The 18,781-nt window shown below is 36.6% G+C and overlaps 1 protein-coding gene across 6 annotated transcripts in view; it reads left to right on the top strand.

Moving 5' to 3' along the window:
- LOC113057188 (kinesin light chain 1) overlaps positions 1-18,554 on the top strand; it is a 35,213-nt gene extending 16,659 nt beyond the window's left edge. For 2 of the 6 annotated variants that reach the window (XM_026224358.1, XM_026224359.1), the window contains exons 7-17: positions 149-236; positions 1,575-1,676; positions 3,861-4,034; positions 4,633-4,732; positions 5,758-5,810; positions 5,964-6,031; positions 6,150-6,258; positions 7,494-7,655; positions 13,978-14,108; positions 15,992-16,055; positions 16,572-18,554. In XM_026224358.1, coding sequence (XP_026080143.1) covers positions 149-236; positions 1,575-1,676; positions 3,861-4,034; positions 4,633-4,732; positions 5,758-5,810; positions 5,964-6,031; positions 6,150-6,258; positions 7,494-7,655; positions 13,978-14,108; positions 15,992-16,055; positions 16,572-16,637 — 1,117 coding nt within the window. In that variant the 3' untranslated portion in view covers positions 16,638-18,554. Of the gene's footprint in view, positions 1-148; positions 237-1,574; positions 1,677-3,860; positions 4,035-4,632; positions 4,733-5,757; positions 5,811-5,963; positions 6,032-6,149; positions 6,259-7,493; positions 7,656-11,641; positions 13,027-13,977; positions 14,109-15,991; positions 16,056-16,571 lie in introns of those variants that run through there. The other 4 variants (XM_026224360.1, XM_026224361.1, XM_026224363.1 and 1 more) reach the window with 4 other exon arrangements.
- Positions 18,555-18,781: the final 227 nt, after the last annotated feature.

Below are 18,781 nucleotides of genomic sequence, written 5' to 3'. Positions count from 1 at the left end.
CTGTTTTGCAAGCTGTTTAAGACATTAGGCTATTGTGCCATCACCTTGTTGCCATGGAAACTGCTTTTCCTCAGGAAGACCTTAGCAACAGCCTTTTGTTGCACAACGAGTAGCAGTAGATTGATTGAAAGTGTTTTCTGTTCTTCAGGGACCAGAATAAATACAAAGAGGCAGCAAACCTCCTTAACGATGCACTGGCCATCAGAGAGAAGACCCTGGGCAGAGACCACCCTGCGGTAAGAGCCTGTCCTGCCCTTATCAGTGTGTCTGGCTCTGATGCTCTCCACATTACAGGAAAACCAGTATATAAACAGCCTGTGTCTGCTGTGTGTGTCTGTGTATGTGCGTGTATTGTATGTATACTGAATTCAGCAGCACAGGTTGCTGACGTTTTATTGAGTTTGTCATGCGAAGCTTATGTCTTGCCCTCTCATCAGGACCAGCATCCCACTATTCTCTGCAGAGGTTAGATACTTTAACACCTCTTACAGATCTGTCCTCTGTTTCATTCTCCATTTCCTAAAGCTGGATGCCACATTGATTATTCGCTAAATGTATTTATGATTGTTTTCTGGGTGATATAAAATTGAGCGACAATGAATTTCATAATGATTTTAATGCACTTTTCAGACAGTGGTCACTCACAATCCTTCCTTTTCTCACAAATTGAATTTGAAATTGAATTTTTTTGCATTCATATTTACTATCTCTGATTAAAAATTAGTGTTAGAATTGGCCAGTTTAATACATTTCTGTGCATTCAGTTGAGTTCAGTTGAATTTTTTTGTATCGGTTAACGATTAAAAACTTGATTTTATTATTTGTTTGCATCATTACTCTAAAATGTTTGAATTATTTAAATAGAAGTTGGTAGTGATTGCTGTTTATTGTGGTGTACAGTTACATTGGTGAATGTAAATTAAAATGATTAAATATCATTATTAATTACATTGATTTAGTAAAAAACAGTAGGGGGAAGACATTTACTTTACTTTTTAGTGCTTCTATAAAACATTCTGAATCTAGTAGTTGTCTGGAATGGCTATTTTATGAAATTATGGTTCTGCTGATTGAAGAAACCCCCTTTTTAACACCATTTCAGAATAAATGCATAAATATAGTATTATAAATTTAATATAAATATGCAATATCATCAAAAGGCCAACAAATATATAGATTAATTAGTTTTCGCTAAATCACCCTGCCCTGCTGCTTCCTTTTTATTTTTGTCACTCTTCCCGTCTGTCACAAACATTTGTGTCTCACATTCACTGAGGTCTCTCAATCAAAGGTTGATCAGAACACATCTGTAGCACAGCACAGGGTGTTCATCTGTGTATTCTGGGAAAATTTCACCTTGATCGGATTTCCAGCTAGTAATCATTTTCCGTAAGATGAAATAACTGATTGTGTATATAAATGATTGCCCTAATTCAGAATTGTTGATTTGTAGTTCTTTTAATAGCTTTTTTTTTATTATTATTTGACTTTTTTTTTTTTTTTTTTTTTTAGCTGTATGATTGAATTAATCTTTATGTATATACATTTATATTTCTGTTTTCCTGTGTATGCAGGTGGCTGCCACATTGAACAACCTGGCCGTTCTTTATGGCAAACGAGGGAAGTACAAGGAAGCAGAGCCTCTGTGTAAAAGGGCACTGGAGATCAGAGAGAAGGTGGGTCAGAGGTCATCCTGATGAATCATGCCTATGACTTTCTAATAACTTTAGTCTTTATTCCCAGTTGGTTTTGTGAACTTGCATTCTGAGTTCTGTACATTGCCTTTCTCTCTCTCTCTCTCTCTCTCTCTCTCTCTCTCTCTCTCTCTCTCTCTCTCTAAAGATTCAAAAAATAAAGGATCCATCTTCAGAAGCTTTGACTTATTTTATTCTTAGGAGAGATGTGAAAAGAGTCTTCAAGCATGTTTATTTAAGCAGTGAAGTGGTAAAAGCTTCGGGGCTATTACTATTCTGCAGTAACTTTTAAAATGCTAAAACTTTGTGAACTTAATAAAAGACCTGAAATTACGCCATGGCCTCTTTTTAAGTTGTGTTTGTAGAGCTCAGGAAGACTGACACCTCTCTTTCCAAAATAGGACACTCATATTTTTCCCTTGGACCTGTTGAGAAGGACTTACTATTTCAGTCTTCTATTTAAGACTATTTTCTGCTACTTGGAGTTTTATTGAGATCTTCTCCTTCCATAGTTCTCTGTCCAATTTTCTTTCTCTTATCCAAAAGAGTGGAATCGCACACCTGCAGCAGCCGCACACTCTCGGATGGTGTGCTTAGATACTTTATTCCTGCTCTCTCCCGCTGTGCCACAGATTTATTTTGATCTCTTTATGGAGAGTTTTCTTCTAAGCCTTTGTGATAAAGCTCTTTCAGGAAAACTTGAGAGACTTACTCAAGAGTGCTGCGTCTCACACATGCAGAGCTGAGAGAAAGAGCTTAGACGACCTGCTGAATCCAAACTCTCATCGCTTCACTTCTGCAGACATTTCACATTAACCTTTCTTGGGCAGTGTTGACAAAAACTACCGTTCAAAAGTTTGGAGTCGTAAGATTTTTGTCTGTGTTTGTTTTTAAAGAAATTAATACTTAAATTAGTATTTAATAAATGAAATAAAATAGGAAATAAGTTACAAAAAAAGTTACTTTGAGTAATTTGAGATGCACCTGTATTGTTGATGCCATATTGTTTTAAAAGTCTTTTAGGCACTATGGTAGAATCACTGTAATACTGTTCAGTGTTTGTGTATTCTTTCTGAAACTGATGATGATGATGATGATAATTTAGATAAAGAATAGTGATTGTGTTGGTGGAAGTAGTTGTCTTACAACGAAACATTCAATCACAACCCCAGTAAGTATACGAACACCGAGCCCCTGCCTGTGAACTGTCAGTTTATCTCAACATGTGCCTGGACACCCATAGAGAGGGAGACACACAGAGAGATGCTCACTGCAAATGATCAGGAAATGCACCCTCAAGGCCTGTCTGTTATAGACAGAGAAATACAGCTTAGGAGTGAATTAGAGTCATTTCAAGTACATCTCAAAACTATCTAAATCAATTTCAAGTACATCTCAAAACTATCAAAATCAATTTCAAGTACATCTCAAAACTATCAAAATTTAACTACACTAGTATCATAAATGCTGCTTCTATCTGTGTTCAGTTCAGTTGCATATATTTTCTATTTATACAGAATGTGTTTTGCATAGAGAGAGAAAAAAAAGCAATGCACAGGGTAGTGGAATGAAAAAGATGGTTTCTTTAAATTGTAACTGCTTTAACTTAAGCACCATTTTAGATCAATGTCATGTGCAAGACATTGTGAAAGACGTGAGACACAAATGCAATGATCAAACACATTCATCCAAAAACTATAGAAAAACAGCGCAGAAATGCAAGTGTTTTACCTTGAGCGTTTCACTTCTAAAATGCTGTCATGCACAAGGTGCAGCAAAAGATGCAGCAGTCAAATCTAGTGCATATTTACATAGAATAGCAATGCAAAAGTAGTACACTGAAATGTGAACGTGAGAAGAAAAAAGGTTGAAAATCTTTTTACTTGCTGCATCTTGCACTGTGTTCTAAAATGTGCAAGACATTATGCAAGACATTGCAAAAGATGTGGTCAAACACATCCATCTAGTGCATGTTTGCATAGAAAAACAACAGAAAAGCAGTGCAGTTTGACACAGAAAATCGTTCAGAGTGGCTATTTCAACTAATAGATCTAACCTGGTAAGCCCCTGTCTGTGGGTGGGTGTGTGAACTGCTTCAATCAGTGAAAGACTGATGATGTCTAAAGCAGCTGAATAACTTGGGGTGTGTTTGTTTTGGTGTGTCAGGTGCTGGGGAAGGACCACCCTGATGTTGCCAAGCAGCTGAATAATCTGGCTTTGCTGTGTCAGAACCAAGGCAAGTATGAAGAGGTGGAGTACTACTACCAGAGGGCCCTGGAGATCTACCAGACCAAACTGGGCCCCGACGACCCCAATGTGGCCAAGACCAAAAACAACCTGGTACAATCACACTCACACTTCACAATCTAAACAAACAGAAATCCATTTGTGGATATATATATATTCCTGAGTTTGTTTAGAGAAAACAAAACCTTATACAGATAGTCTTACTTGGCAATTATATATCCCATTACAATACAACAGGTTTGATCTATTTGACTGGTCAGCTTTTGTTTAACTTATCCATATGGTGTGGGGTGTGTGGGGTTATTTGCTGCAGGATTTCTGTCGTCTCAGCAGTTTACACACATCAGATATGGATCATTCGGGTTTTAGTGCAATGGAAGAAGCTTTTAGAGTAAATACGCCAGCTCAGACTCAGACATCTTTCAGCAGACTAAAGTTAAATGTGCTAATGTATCAGCCACTTATAGTCCTCGGACAGTTATTGATCAAATTAACACCAGCTGCAATCAAGCACAAGCACTGGTTTATTTCTAATTAATTAGGCGCATTTATTAAAATGTATTGATACATTCTTGAATTTGAACATTTCTCTGCACATAATAAAATCAGTAAATTTACTTAAGTGAAATTTGGAAAATGTGATTGTTGTTATCTACTAAAAATATGAATCTATTTGTTCTTTTTTTCTCAGGCTTCATGCTATCTGAAGCAGGGGAAGTTTAAGCAGGCAGAGACCCTGTATAAAGAGATCCTCACCAGAGCTCATGAGAGAGAGTTTGGCTCTGTAGATGGTACGTGTGTGTTCTTTCCTGACCCAAGCATTTTCAGAATATCTTTTTATGTTTTTTTGTTAATTCAAAGTGAAGTGTAACTTGCTCTTTAGAGCTGAGGGACGTTTTTATTCATTATAGGTTAAATGATATGGCTGGTAGTATAAAGTTAATGATCATTGTTAAAATGGCAATAATTGACTATTATGTTTCCTAAAGATTGCTTCATTAAATTAATTTTGTAATTTTAAGATCACTTGAGAGCTCAGCCAAAAATAGTTTAATACAGAATAATATATAATGTTTTAATATTGCCTCTGTTGGTATCTGTTGGCAATTGGGATTCATTTCCTGGAGTCATTAATAAATAGTTTTAGTTAATCAATTTAAAACACTCATTTAATAATTTGTTTGTATTGTCAATATGGGGCATTTTCCATATATTAAATGTTTTAGTAAGAATTTTGTGTAAGTATCACATTGTATACTTTTATTGTGTAACTGTACATTGTTATATCAGTGCCTACAGTATAATTAAGTAAATAACAGTGTTGTGAACAATAGAAAAATATTTATTTGCTTGTTTATTTTACTCTAATTAGCTACATGTTTAGGAAAACATTTCTCACACTTTTAAGCCATTTCAGTGAAAATACATAAATATTTAGATGTATTCATTTTCGTCAAAATGCAAAAAATATCAAGATAATATTTCTATCATCCAGCCCTAATGCTTGCACACTTTAAGTCAGTTATGCACAACCGTTTTTGACTTTTGCACTAGTATCCTCTTTATTTCACTCGCTCGCTTACTCACACACTCTCTCACACACACACACACACACACTCACATTGGCAGGTAAAGATGTTGATCAGTTGTGAAGCTCTAACAGAGGGCTCAGAGCTCCCACTGTTTCCGTCTGTGAACTGACTGATCACCTCAGGCACTAGAACACCATCACTCATTATATTGAACCTAATGGTTTGGTGTGTCTGTGTTTGGGCTTGAACTGATGCTGTTTTATGTCCTTGGTTTCCCCCTGCAGATGAAAATAAACCCATCTGGATGCATGCAGAGGAGAGAGAAGAACAAAGCAAGGTGAGGACAGGTCAAGCATCACAGGAGAAGAGTAATTCAGTAATTTGCTGGTAACCTGTGAATTTCAGACAACTGTGTAATAGTAAATAATAAAATATCACATAAATGTCAAAAAATTGTGAAATTAAGAGGTTTGTGCTTTCTTTGTTTCAGGGCAAGCAGAAGGATGGTTCTCCATTTGGAGAGTATGGTGGCTGGTACAAGGCCTGTAAAGTCGACAGGTCAGATAATGCCTCATCTGCTGCATTCATTGATACAAATAAACACATTTGTGTGTGCAGTGTAACCGCTGCAGCATCATAATGAAGTGTTTTCCTGTCTGACCTTTACTGCCGGCAGCCCGACTGTCACGACCACACTGAAGAACCTCGGAGCTCTCTACAGGAGACAGGGCAAGTTTGAGGCTGCCGAGACTCTGGAGGAGGCGGCTCTGCGCTCCAGAAAGCAGGTGTGTGTGTGTGTGTGTATATATTTCTGTTTTATATATATATATATATATATATAAACAGTAACATTGTGAAATATCATGTTTTAAAATAACTTTATTTGAATCTATTAAATTTTTTTATATATACCTATGATGACAACCATATTTATTATTATTATTATTATACAAAATTATAAACAAAAATCCTATTATTCCTTAGTTCCTATTATTGTCAGTATTCTTTGATGAATAAACAGCATTTTTAAATCATTGTAACTTTTGATCAATATAATGCATGCTTGCTTAATAAAAGTATTAATGTTTTTAACAGTACTTACCCAAGACTTTTGAAAACTGGTATATGTGTTACCACAAAAATATGAAGGAGCACAACCATTTTAACATTGATAATAAAAACAAATGTTTGTTGATTATCAAATCGGCATATTTGATTGATTTCTGAGAATTATGTGAAAATTCAGCTTTGCCATGACATGAATGTAAAATTGAAAACTTTATTTTTTTTTAAATATATATTTTACAATGTTGTGATATTTATGTACTTTTTTCTTTCAATAAATAAATGTAATCTTTTCTTAAAAAATCTTAATTATTCCGAATTTTATTGTTACTATTTTATTTATCTTTATTTATTATTATTATAATTGTAATTATAATTATTATATATTTTATTATTATTATTATTATTATTATATATAGCTTTATTCTAAATGTTTATAATGCCTTTTCTTTACAACAAACATGTACGGTGATTATATTAACTTAGAAAAAGGGGCAAATTGTGCCATATAAATGTCATAAAAGTACTCTGTACAACTTTTAGGATTTAACAGAATATAGAGTCACTGTAATTTTCTATAAATAGGTAATTACCGTATTTTCAGGACTATAAGTCGCACTTTTTTCATAGTTTGGCTGGTCCTGCGACTTATAGTCAGGTGCGACTTATTTCTCAAAATTTATTTGACATGAACCAAGAGAAAACACTGCCGTCTTCAGCCGCGAGGGGGCGCTCTATGCTGCTCAGTGCTCCTGTAGTCTACACTGAAGACATAGAGCGCCCTCTCCCGGCTGTAGATGGTAATGTTTTCTCTTGGTTCTTGGGTCTAAATAAATGCGACTTATAGTCCAGTGCGACTTATAGTCCAAAAAATACGGTAGATATATAGGTTGTTGATTTAGTTCAGTTCATATTTGTTCATTTTCAGCGTGTTGTCTCGTCTCTCTTCCTGCAGGGTCTCGACACGGCACATAAGCAGCGTGTGGCGGAGGTGCTGGGAGACCCTGAAGTACGAGAGAAACAGCGGAGCCGTGAGAGCCTGATCTCTGACACGGTGAAGTACGAAAGCGGCCCTGACGGAGGAGAGGAAGTGAGTATGAGCGTGGAGTGGAACGGGGTAAGTACAGTACACACCGCCCAGCCTCACACACTCACACTACTATGAAATACACACTACAGAAAAATACAGTGAGAGGATAGTGGCTTGTAATTCTGACCAGACAGGGCACAATGAAGCTCCTCAAAGGCCTCTGAATATTTCCACCCCACCTCACATCCAGAATTAGATTACATGAGGAATAAAGCATTTGCATCTGTGCCAGTGCATTGATCAAACGCTGAACATGAATCACTGGAAGCAGATCAAACCTGGAATTAGATGCAGCTAATTATATCGTCTCATATGATTAGAGGACTATTGATCGGTAGCAGTGGCTTGAATGGGGTTTTGTATAAAAGTAACCAAAGTCAGTTCACTGTTGCCCCAACAACCCAAAGAATGGCATTTGGAAAGACCCTCAAAGAGGGCATTTCCACGCCTGTGTTTCTGAGGTTCAAACAGTGCTGGATTAGAGTTACACTTTATACGTGTTGCAGTCATAGTCCTCGTGCTGAGTGTCTGATCTGTTTGCTTGTAGTGCTTTATAATAGCCTGACTTGAAACCCTATTAACCCTTTCAACCCTGAATTAACATTGTACATACTGGTATATTAAGTACATACTTTTTATGCATATTCATTTATATAAAATACACTACCAGTTAAACATTTGGAGACACTTGACGGAATTTATGTATGATATTAAAACGGTTTAATTTCACTGTCTTATGCAGAAATGCTTGACATTAATTTTGTAAACAAATTCTGTTTATCATAATGTTAGTGCGTGTGTGTGTGTGTGTGTGTGTGTGTATAATACATTCTGTTATTAATTAATTAGAAGTTTGTGCTATTGTTATTATTATAAGAGGTGTGTCCAAGCTTTTAAGTGGTAGTGTATTCATAAACTTTAGATATTCAATAGTATAAATGTTTAATATTGTTATATTTACATGAGTTAAGTAATTGTATTTATATGTTTATATATGAAAAATATAAATATAGATATATGTTGAGAGTAAAATTTATTATTGATGTGTTTTATGGAAAAAGTACATGAAATGCATGCAGTTGCATTTTTTTTAAACACCCTTTTATAAACCATTTATTTTGTGGCACATACAATGAATAGTTTAAAAAAATATTCCACAAGTTTAGTGAACACTGAATGATGTGACTCATCATAAATCTAAAAATGAATTTATTCATTAACTTTTCTTTTGTAACGGTTCATTAGATGAATATGAACTCTTCTCCTCTAAGGACGATGTTTTGTAGCTGCTGTTTTGACCATAACACCTCTGCTGTAGTCTCTCTGCAATTCTGAGTCACAACTTTTATGCTGCTGTAGCAACAGTAACCATAGTGCCAAGACAACCAATCAGCATCCCCCCAGCGAGATAACACCCCACTCAGATTGTGGGCGGCTCCCATCAAGCTGGTTTAGCTGTGACCACATTGACCTGGGTTTCCCTTTTCTGTCTTTCTTGCTTACATGTCCTTGTTTCCTTCTCTCACACACACATGGCTCAGGGCTTCACTGTATACTGTACTATTAGATCTCTGTTGCAAACATGCATTTGTTTTTCTTACATATACAGGCACTCACATACACACACAGCATATAATCCACAGAATCTCACATTGATGTACATGTTGGGTCACTCACATGTTGGCGTGGGCTGTGTGTTCTGTACTCCTGGTGTGTGTTTTTCTGATTTGTCTCATTGAATGCCTGCTCTAATCCTATTTGTGAATGTGTGTTTGTAAAATCTCCTCTTGCTTTCTACCTCTTGCCAGACAGTTTTCATGCTATTGTCCTCATCTATTCGTATGCCTCTCCCAATCAAATCTGAGGTCCATAATGTACCAGCTCGCACAAATCAATGGTTCCTCAGGGTTCATTGTGTGCTATTTTTAGACCGTGTCCAAGGTTGATGGAATGGGTTAATGGAAAACAGCCTGCGGCTTTGGCCTCTAAATAAAACTAGTATGCTGAATTTATTTCAGTTGGCCACTTTCCTCAAAACAAACACATGATCCCATGTGTGATCATAGTGGCAAGATTTGCTTTCTTTTTTGGATCATTGTTTTGTTCCAGCTTTTAGTTGCTTTGCTTATTCCTTGTTTTTTTGTTGAGCGTTGGTTTTTCTGAGGAGTATATTCAGGATGAGCTCATTTTAATACCCATTTACATGTTACCTCCTGACTTGATAACATACAATACGCAAATGCAAACACGAATGCATCAAATTACAAGTGGCCAAAGACAAAAACCTGTCCAAAACAGTTCAATGTCATCCTCAAAGGCACATTTATCAGCCGGTACCTTGTAAACACAACTTTGTTCAAATCGGAAGTTAGCAAAAAGCAGACAATATTTTTTTCCATTCACTTTTGAATAATTGCAGAAAAAAAAAAAGATTCATGACCAACTTGACAAATAAACAACTTTGAAGCTTAAATTTAATTGCCAGAAGTTAAAATCTACAAGTTGGAAAGTTGCATTTAGATAGCTTGCAAGGATGCAAGTGTAAACCCAAAGAGGCTGTAAAGCAGAATATTTGAGTGCCTTGTTACCAACCATCTTTTTCAAGACACCCAAAAACAGCACTAATGGCATTTTATTGGTGTATTTTATATCATACAGTAAAATGTGAAAATATATCCTATTGAGCTTGTTGACCATAGACCTTGTTTCAGGCATTTTACCAAAAATCATTCAAAATACCCATTGACTTCAAGTGTTAGTTCACCCCAAAATTTTTATTATTTCATTAATTACTCCGTCTCGCGTCGTTCCAAACCTGTAAGACCTTCGTTCATCTTCAGAACACAAATGAAGATATTTTTGGTGAAATCAAAGAGCTTTCTGAGAGCTATATAGACAGCAATGTAACTGACACGTTCAAGGCCAAGAAACATAGTAAGGACATTGTTAAAATAGTCCATGTGTCATCAGTGGTTCACTGTATTGTTTTAGGCCAGAACTCCAGCTCCTGGGTACAGCTGCAACACACGCATGTGTCATGGTATATTGTGAACAACTGACTTGGAAGAGAAGAAATTATTTAATAAAGTCATTATTTTATTTTTACAAAAAGTATTCGCAGAGCTTCATAAAACTAAGGTTTAACCACTGATGTCACATGGACTATTTTAACAATGTCCTTACTCCCTTTCTGGGCCTTGAACGGGTCACTTGCATTGCTGTCTATGCAGGGTCAGAAAGCTCTCGGATTTCATCAAAACCATCTTAAGTTGTGCTCCAAAGATCAAAAAAGGTCTTGAGGGTTTGGAACGACATGAGGATGAGGATGAACTATCCCCTTCAGGACAATGGAACTGTAAGAGCAAACACACCAGCTTTTTTCTGGGTCTAAGGCTTGCTCCTCCAAAACTCTTGTTTGAAATGCTGCTTTTTGTCATATTAATATTCCTCAGCAAGAACTGTTCATCCGTTTACCATCACAGTAGTTGACCTAGAAGAGTAAACAGACTATAGAACAGGGGTCATCAGACTTCTGGAGGGTTTAACTTCAGCCCTAATTAACCTGAACCAGCTAATCAAGGTCTTACTAGTGGAGCTAAACTCTACAGGACACCGGCCCTCCAGAATCAGGTTTGGTGACCCCTACCATAAAAGAAGAGAGCTTGTTTTACTGCTTTAGCGCTCCTTGTGGCAACTCTGAGAATACAGTGAGAAGACGTGTGTGTACTGGCACATTTCAGAAACCAGTCACATGAATTCGAGCATTAGTGTTCATTTGCTTGCGTATGGTATGTTTTAGTCGTTACTTCCATCCCATCTTTTGTTTTTCGCTTCCTATATCTTTCTTTTCTCTCTCTCATTCTCTGTACTTTCAATTTCAGCCTCCACAATAATATAACATTTTGTCTCTGTTCCTCTTTCTCTGTAACCTCTCTCTCCTCCTTGTGTACTTACTCTGCCTCCTCTTGCATTGCTCTCTCTCTCTCTCTCTCTCTTTCTCGTGTGGTTGGCAGGTGTAACTCCAGATGCCTTGTTGTGGTTATTGAACTTAACCTTCTGCATGACGGACGCCCTCCTCACCCCTCTCTCCAGCTTTGCTGTTTTTCGTCTCCTCTCTCCGAATGGCATCTTTCCTTCTCCTCCTCCTCCTCCTGTGGGCATAAGCAGGCTAAAGCATGCCCAACCGGCCAAGATCATTGGCCTTCCCTTCTTGTAAAAGTTGAACTAAGTCTCTCTTCTATTTCGCAGCGCTATAATATTCTGTCAGTCTGTAATATGTCAATAGAGAGATCTCTTTGTCTGTTTGTCTGTTCATCTGGGATGTAAGCTTTTGCCATGTCTTTGTGTCTCTAATTAACTTTCAGTAGAGCTCCTACAGTATAAAGCTCTCACTCTCTGTTTTCCTGCTCAATTACTCCAGAGGGACTATCCTCCATTTTCCTTCCCATCTCAAAACTGACTGGAATTTTCATCTCCGCTATATTGTCTTAATACGACTGCTTCAGTGTTTAAGCAATAGTTCATCCAAGAATGAACATTCTGTCATTATTTGCTCACCCTCATGTTGTTCCAGACCTATTTGCTGTTGCTTTTCCCGACTGAACACAAATGGATTTTTTTCTTGATATGACCATATATGTCAAGCTACCATAAAAAATGGTCCCAAGTCCTTGCATTATATTCCAAGAGCTGTGAAATGAGAAAACACACGCCCATTTGGAACAACATGAGATAAAGTTTTAATGGAAGACAGAACTTTAGAATAAACCTTAGCCAGAGTAGATATTAAAGATAATTAAATCAAAGCCTACTCTAATGTCCGTCTCTAATGCTTAACATACTGTACATCCTCCATAAAAACAATGTTCTGGGTTCAATACAAATTAAAGTCAACAGAATTCTTTTGGCATGATTTCAATTATGTTTTTCAGCTTCTGTATAGACAAAGTCTTGCTTTCCACACACTTTTTCAAACATTTCATATTGACCATTATTGTGATCATTGTATGTAGTAGAGCACTAGAGAGGGAGATGGGTAGATGAGAGGAAAGAGAAGGATGAGATGGGATGAATAGAAGCATGTCTGTATCTGATGCTCTTGTTTTCTCTCTCATACTAACATGTTCTCTGGTGTGTTGCTGCAACTTATGTCTTTCATAACTTCTAATAAAACTGACTCTGCTCACCACAGCCTCTGTCTGTGTGCTCTTTCTCTTCATCTGTTTTTGAATGCGTATGTGTGTGTTCTTCTGGTTGAATATATAGAAGCCTGATGTTGGTGTGTGTTTGTGAGTTGGATGTGTTGTTGCTGACTGCTGTAACAGCTTGTCTTTTTAATGGAGGTGTTGGTTATGATTATTTTTTCTGGGTCAGTGTTGCATCATCTTCAGCCCTGCCCTTCCTTCCCCCCCTCCATCAACCCTTCCTCACTTTCCTGGATGAATAGTCAGGCTCAGGGGTCAAAGGTGAGAGGTCGCAGCAGGAGAGACTGCAGCAGAGCAGACTGTGGTAAAGATCGCAGTATCGGGAACCTACAGGATATTTCAGGGTTCATACGATCATAGGAAATTTTCAAATATTGGGATAACGAGGATTTTTACAATTTAAATTTCTGTGGTGAATAGAAACCTAATTCTAAATCTAATTATGCTCCTATCTAAATACAGTTTTAATTTTTTTTTTTTTAAATAATTATTTAATTTGTGAGTGCAGTCTCTATACGGTTTGAATATTTTTTGTGAATAATTATTTATAATCATTCTTATGCAGCCATCAGGAATGACTGGAGTGCCGTTAAGAAACGAGGAATTTTATTAATTAAATAAAATGTATATTAATATCTATTCCAAAACATGTAATGTGTATGTTTTAAATGTTGTAAATATGTTTGTATATTTATTCGTATTTATTTAAATATGCTTCTAACCCTAACCCTAGCTTTAAATTCAAATTAAATCTAATTTTTGCTCTACTTTTAAATTTGTTAAAAGAAAATTTCCTAAAGTTGTGAATGAAGATAAATAAGGACTCTTGATTCTTTCTAGAAAAAAAGAAAAGGGCAAAAATGTAGTTGTGATCATGTGTAAGCCATATTATTTAAGGAGATTCAAGAGATTCAGCATTTAAGGTTAGTTAGGTTAATACTTTTTTTAAGCTTTGGAATTTAGACATTTGTGATCAAAGCAAAAACTTGCAGCGTTTTCATTTTACATACAAAACCAGGTAAGTGGTCTCTGAGCCTGAGTGTGCTTAATAATGAGCATGTGTCAGCGGATGCTGCCCTCTTTCACTAATGTGCAGTATGTTAATGAGCGTATGTGGTTTGACGCTGTAGCTTGTCTGTTCGCAGGACGGCTCGGGCTCGCTGAAGCGTAGTGGTTCCTTTAGTAAACTGCGGGCCTCTATCCGGCGCAGCAGTGAGAAACTGGTCCGCAAGCTCAAAGGAGGCGGCTTACGAGAAAACGAACCTAAAAATCCTGGGTAACTATCACCACTTCCCTCCCTATTCTCAAACCAAACCTCCCCTTTCCAATATCCCAAAACCTTCCCACTATGGACTAAACAATGGCTGGTAGGCGTGTGAGACACTGTGACACAACATAGACTGGAATAGCACTCTGACTTGTGGTTTAAAAACTGGGGAAGGAAAATGCTCATTCAGTATTTTGGGAAGACAATACAATGTTACAAATTTTTTAGAAATTAGAGTTTTAACTAAAGGATCCTAGAGGAACCGAATAATCTGTATCACCAGATATCTGTCTGAAATTATGTCATTATGCTTTCTAAAAAATAATATAAAGGCTCTCTGGGACTGTAAATATGGAAAGACTGAAGTGAATTAAGGTGAATGTCCCAATCTGAATTACTGGATGAAACCAAAAAAAAAAAAAAAAGAAGATTTTTCCCATCTCTAAGGGTTTAAAAGGGATTTATAGAATTATGTCTTTAATGTTTGGGGAGGTTTACTACATGGAGATGGGATTTTGCACATTGTGATGACGTTGTATTGAAGGAAAGTCCTCTGCCGGTGTATGCGAAGTTCTTTCTCACCCAGTTTTAAGTGGATGAAGGGATTTGCTTGCTTTATTAACTGGACTATATTTTGCACATGTACAAACCTGCTTTTCCCTGAATTGACATCTAACGTGACGGGTGACGTTATGACTGTTACTTGGGTTCCTGTAGAATCTGGTTGCCTTTCTCTCCTTACCCTGTAAAATGCAATTTATCTTTTTATTTATTCCTTGCATTTTAACTTTATTTTCTGGCCAGCGTTATTATTATTATTTTGTTAATCTTTTATGCCTTTTTGCTTGGTGACTTTTCTCGATGCTTTTTCATGTCTGCTTGGATATGTTTTTTTATTTGAGGATTTTTATCTCTCTGTGCTGTGTTGTACATTTGTTTCATTATCAATAAACATTTCCATGCAAATTTGCTGTCTGCTGCATGCCTGTTTCCTCCAGTTTCTGTCTTGTGGTCTCATTTGCTGTGTTACCCAATTTATTTTTAACCCCTCTTCTCATCTTCTGATACCTTCGGTCTACCAAAACCCTGGCAAAGGTCTTCTTTTTATTTATGTTTTTAATTCCCTTAACAAGTGACCCTTTTTGCAGAGTGTGACACGATTCCACTGTTGTTAATATACTATGTATTTATAATATAGTTACATTTTGTTAATTTCATATTTTTTTCTTTCTTTTTTTAAAAAAGGAATATATATTTGTAACGGTATACTTTGGATAATATTACATTGTGACCACCATGATATATGATAATATTTTTTTTTCCTACCATGGGTTTTATTGATTTTTTTTGCTATTTGAGCAAAAAGAAAGGCAAAAAAAAAAAAAAAAAAAAAATATATATATATATATATATATATATATATATATATATATATATATATATATATATATATATATATATATATATTAGTCTCCAGTTCACTGTATGTATAGAAATTTAAAAAATTATGACGACAACAGCATCTGAGAATCCTGAAAATGTGAAAACAGTCCATTGCAGATCCTGTTTAGTGTCTGTTAAGTGTATCATTTGGTGTTATAAAACCTTTTTTTTTTTGTCCTAAAGGAATAGTTTATATATATATATTTGAGTAATGGGAGATTGGTCAAAATCTAAATGGCGAATGACTAATATAACACACAGTATGTCATTGCATGTGTTTCCACTGTGCTGTTTTGATCTCATTTCACATTTTAACGTAACATCATTGAGTGAAGGTTTCATTAACATGTTTTAACCCACACATTCCCATCCCACAAACCCCTCTGTGACCCCTCACCCCTGGCCTTTGAACTAACTGACGTGCTTGCATGTGGCTCTCTCGGACGCAGCATGAAGAGGGCCAGCTCTCTTGGAGTCCTCAACGAACCGGATAAACCTGTGGCTGAACTCCAAGTAAGACCACTTCCTTCACTGCTCTCTCCTGACAGCTTTCTGCTCTTCTGCTCTCATTTCCAAATTGAATATATTTGGTCCTTTCTGTCTCACACAGTACCTCCTTCTGGCCCATCTGTCTGTCACTTGACAGTCTTTCAGTCTCATACTCTGTTTTTGGGGGGCATCTATTATCAACACATACACAGCTCCATCATTTACCATATTAACATACAATAATGAAATGAATGTGAGAGATCTCACAGACTAACACGTTTTTAAATTTGTGTTTGCTAAAATCCTTCGTAACTACTGATGGTCTTGGGTTACAAAATAAACAATCCTGAAGTCGACGCGTTTAGTGCATTTATAATGTCTAAAGGGAAGTGTATAGGAAGCCAAAATAGTATTTATACAATTTTCTTGTAGTGATTTAGTTTACAAGAAGGTATGACTGATTTTGAGAGACATTACCCTGGACTTACTTCAGGTTCTATCCGGGTCCATTTATTGTCCTTTCCTTTTCATTTCAATCAGGAACGAAATAATCGTCTGAGGAAGTCGCGAGACCTGAGTTCCAGTCACACTGACCTGGCGCATTGAAGGTCTGCTGTTGGACGTCCCAATGAAGAGAGGTACTAAGAGGTCTCCTCATCAGGCTGAAGTGGACTGTTTTTGACGGGACTACCTTCTCCAGGGGTTACTTTTGCTCTTGTGTCTCTGTATACGTATTTCATTTCTGTTAGCTGTAGGAATGACAACTGATGTAAAAACTCAACCAGAACCAAAGTTCACCACAAATTTGGAGATTATGATGTTCTGCAAAGATGAAAATTTGACAAAAGAAAATAGATATAGTTTTTCAGGCTCAGGTTGAGACTAGACTCTAATGGCGACCGTGATGCTAAAGTACTGATTCAATCAGACTTATTCCCTTGATAAAGAGAGAACTGCACCGTGTTTATGAAGGCCTGTGTTTACATGAGTGATGGTTCAATGATGCACATTTTCTTATTGCTTTTGAAAAGTGGAAAGGGATCTGGTTTATAATGAAAGAAATAGGAAAATGGTAGAAAGGAAATCATTTAAAGTGAAGATCTGTACGGTTAAACTGTGGATTTAATCTCAGGACTGAAAGAACAGATTCATTATGCAAAGTAACGCTGCACTTTGAACCATTTCAGAGGATAATGTTACACTATCAACCCTTTGCATGTTACAGAACTAAATTGTGGTGATCACCTCAGTTTAACTGGTTACATTTGGTTTATTGATGCTGTAAACTGAATATTACATGTTTTCATGACCATAACAACAGGAAGTCTTTCTGTTATTTTGAGGTAAAACGCTGGAGTTATAAGCACTGCCACTCCAGATAAAAATGCACTGGAACATGAATTCTGCCCCCAGATGTTTAACTACAGTACCTGTTTGAAAGCAGTGTGCGTTATGAGTGCCTCAGGCAGGTTCTTACTAATGAATGTGGAAGTTATTGAGTTTATGAGTGTGACAGCAGAACAGTTTGAGCTCTGTACGGTCAAATGTCGGTCACGATTTTATGAAGTAAATATTAATACTGTGGTCTAATAATAGCCCATTATATATCATTGTATCATGTCTTTGATTTATGCTAATATAGTGCACTGCTCAACTGGGCTTCTTGACTTTCTGTGTTCTCTGTATCCATGTAACTCTTTCTATGGGTGTAATATATATTACGGTTTCATGCAGTAATCTTGTGTGTTTGTATATAAGTGTGTTTTCTCTGTAAAACGCATATTAATGTCCTGCATTGTGATGATGTGCAATAGGGTGTTCTCACATGCAATGTTTTACTGACAAAAGCTGGAATATCTGCTCGGCTTGTGTTTCGGTTATCTTTGTACTCTAAACAAATAAATATATGATTTTCATTTTTCTACAAAGTATTCAGTTGTATGTCACTTATTTGAGTTTGTTACACACTTCTGGGACTAGATGTGCCCTTCACATGTTCAAATCGGATTTTCAGATAGTCTACTGTATGTTTTGCGGTTTTGACTGTTGATCAGTTTGGTATACATATATTTTTTAACAAGGTTACTGATGTGGCACTCGCTCTCAGAGTTCTTTAATGTTCAATCCATATGCAGTTGCATTGTTTTTGTTCATTTTCTTTACATTTTGTAACCCTAAATTGCTAAATATACACTCGAAAGAGGCAATATAGCATTAAAGATTGAGGAAAAACCTGTGTGTAGTATAATAGCAGGGACTGTTGTGACCTGTGTGATATAACCCTGACCTATTTATTTTTGAGGTTGTTGTTGCATTTCTACGGTCTGTCTCTGGCTTCTACCATTTGTGTTCCTAATGTTTTGTATCATGCTGTCATACGTGTGTGTATTTGTGTGTATCTTCCTCTTTCTCAGGCTGCGCTGTGCTGGCTACACTTCATTTGCTGCCATGTTTGTTGTGATGTGTGTGGTAAAGTGTACACACTTGAATAAAAGACAGAGGAAGTACTCTACTTCTGGAGGATTTTCTGTGTTCTGGTTCCCTCTGTTGGCAAGTCGAACCTTTTTCTGGTCATTTTAAGTATTTTATGTTTTGTGTGTTCTATGTGCTTTTTTATGGACTGTGTGATGAAATGTATTTTACAGTCTTACCTGGAACAGAGTGGGGAGGAGAAAAACATGTATACAGTAGCACATGGCAGACTGCTACACATAGAAAAAGAATAGTTCGACCCCCAAAAAATAAAACCG

Source organism: Carassius auratus, chromosome 38, assembly GCF_003368295.1.
Source record: "Carassius auratus strain Wakin chromosome 38, ASM336829v1, whole genome shotgun sequence".
NCBI classification, from domain to species: Eukaryota; Metazoa; Chordata; class Actinopteri; order Cypriniformes; family Cyprinidae; genus Carassius; species Carassius auratus.
Note: the sequence above shows the minus strand (reverse complement) of the source record. Positions and strands in the feature narration are given on the sequence as shown.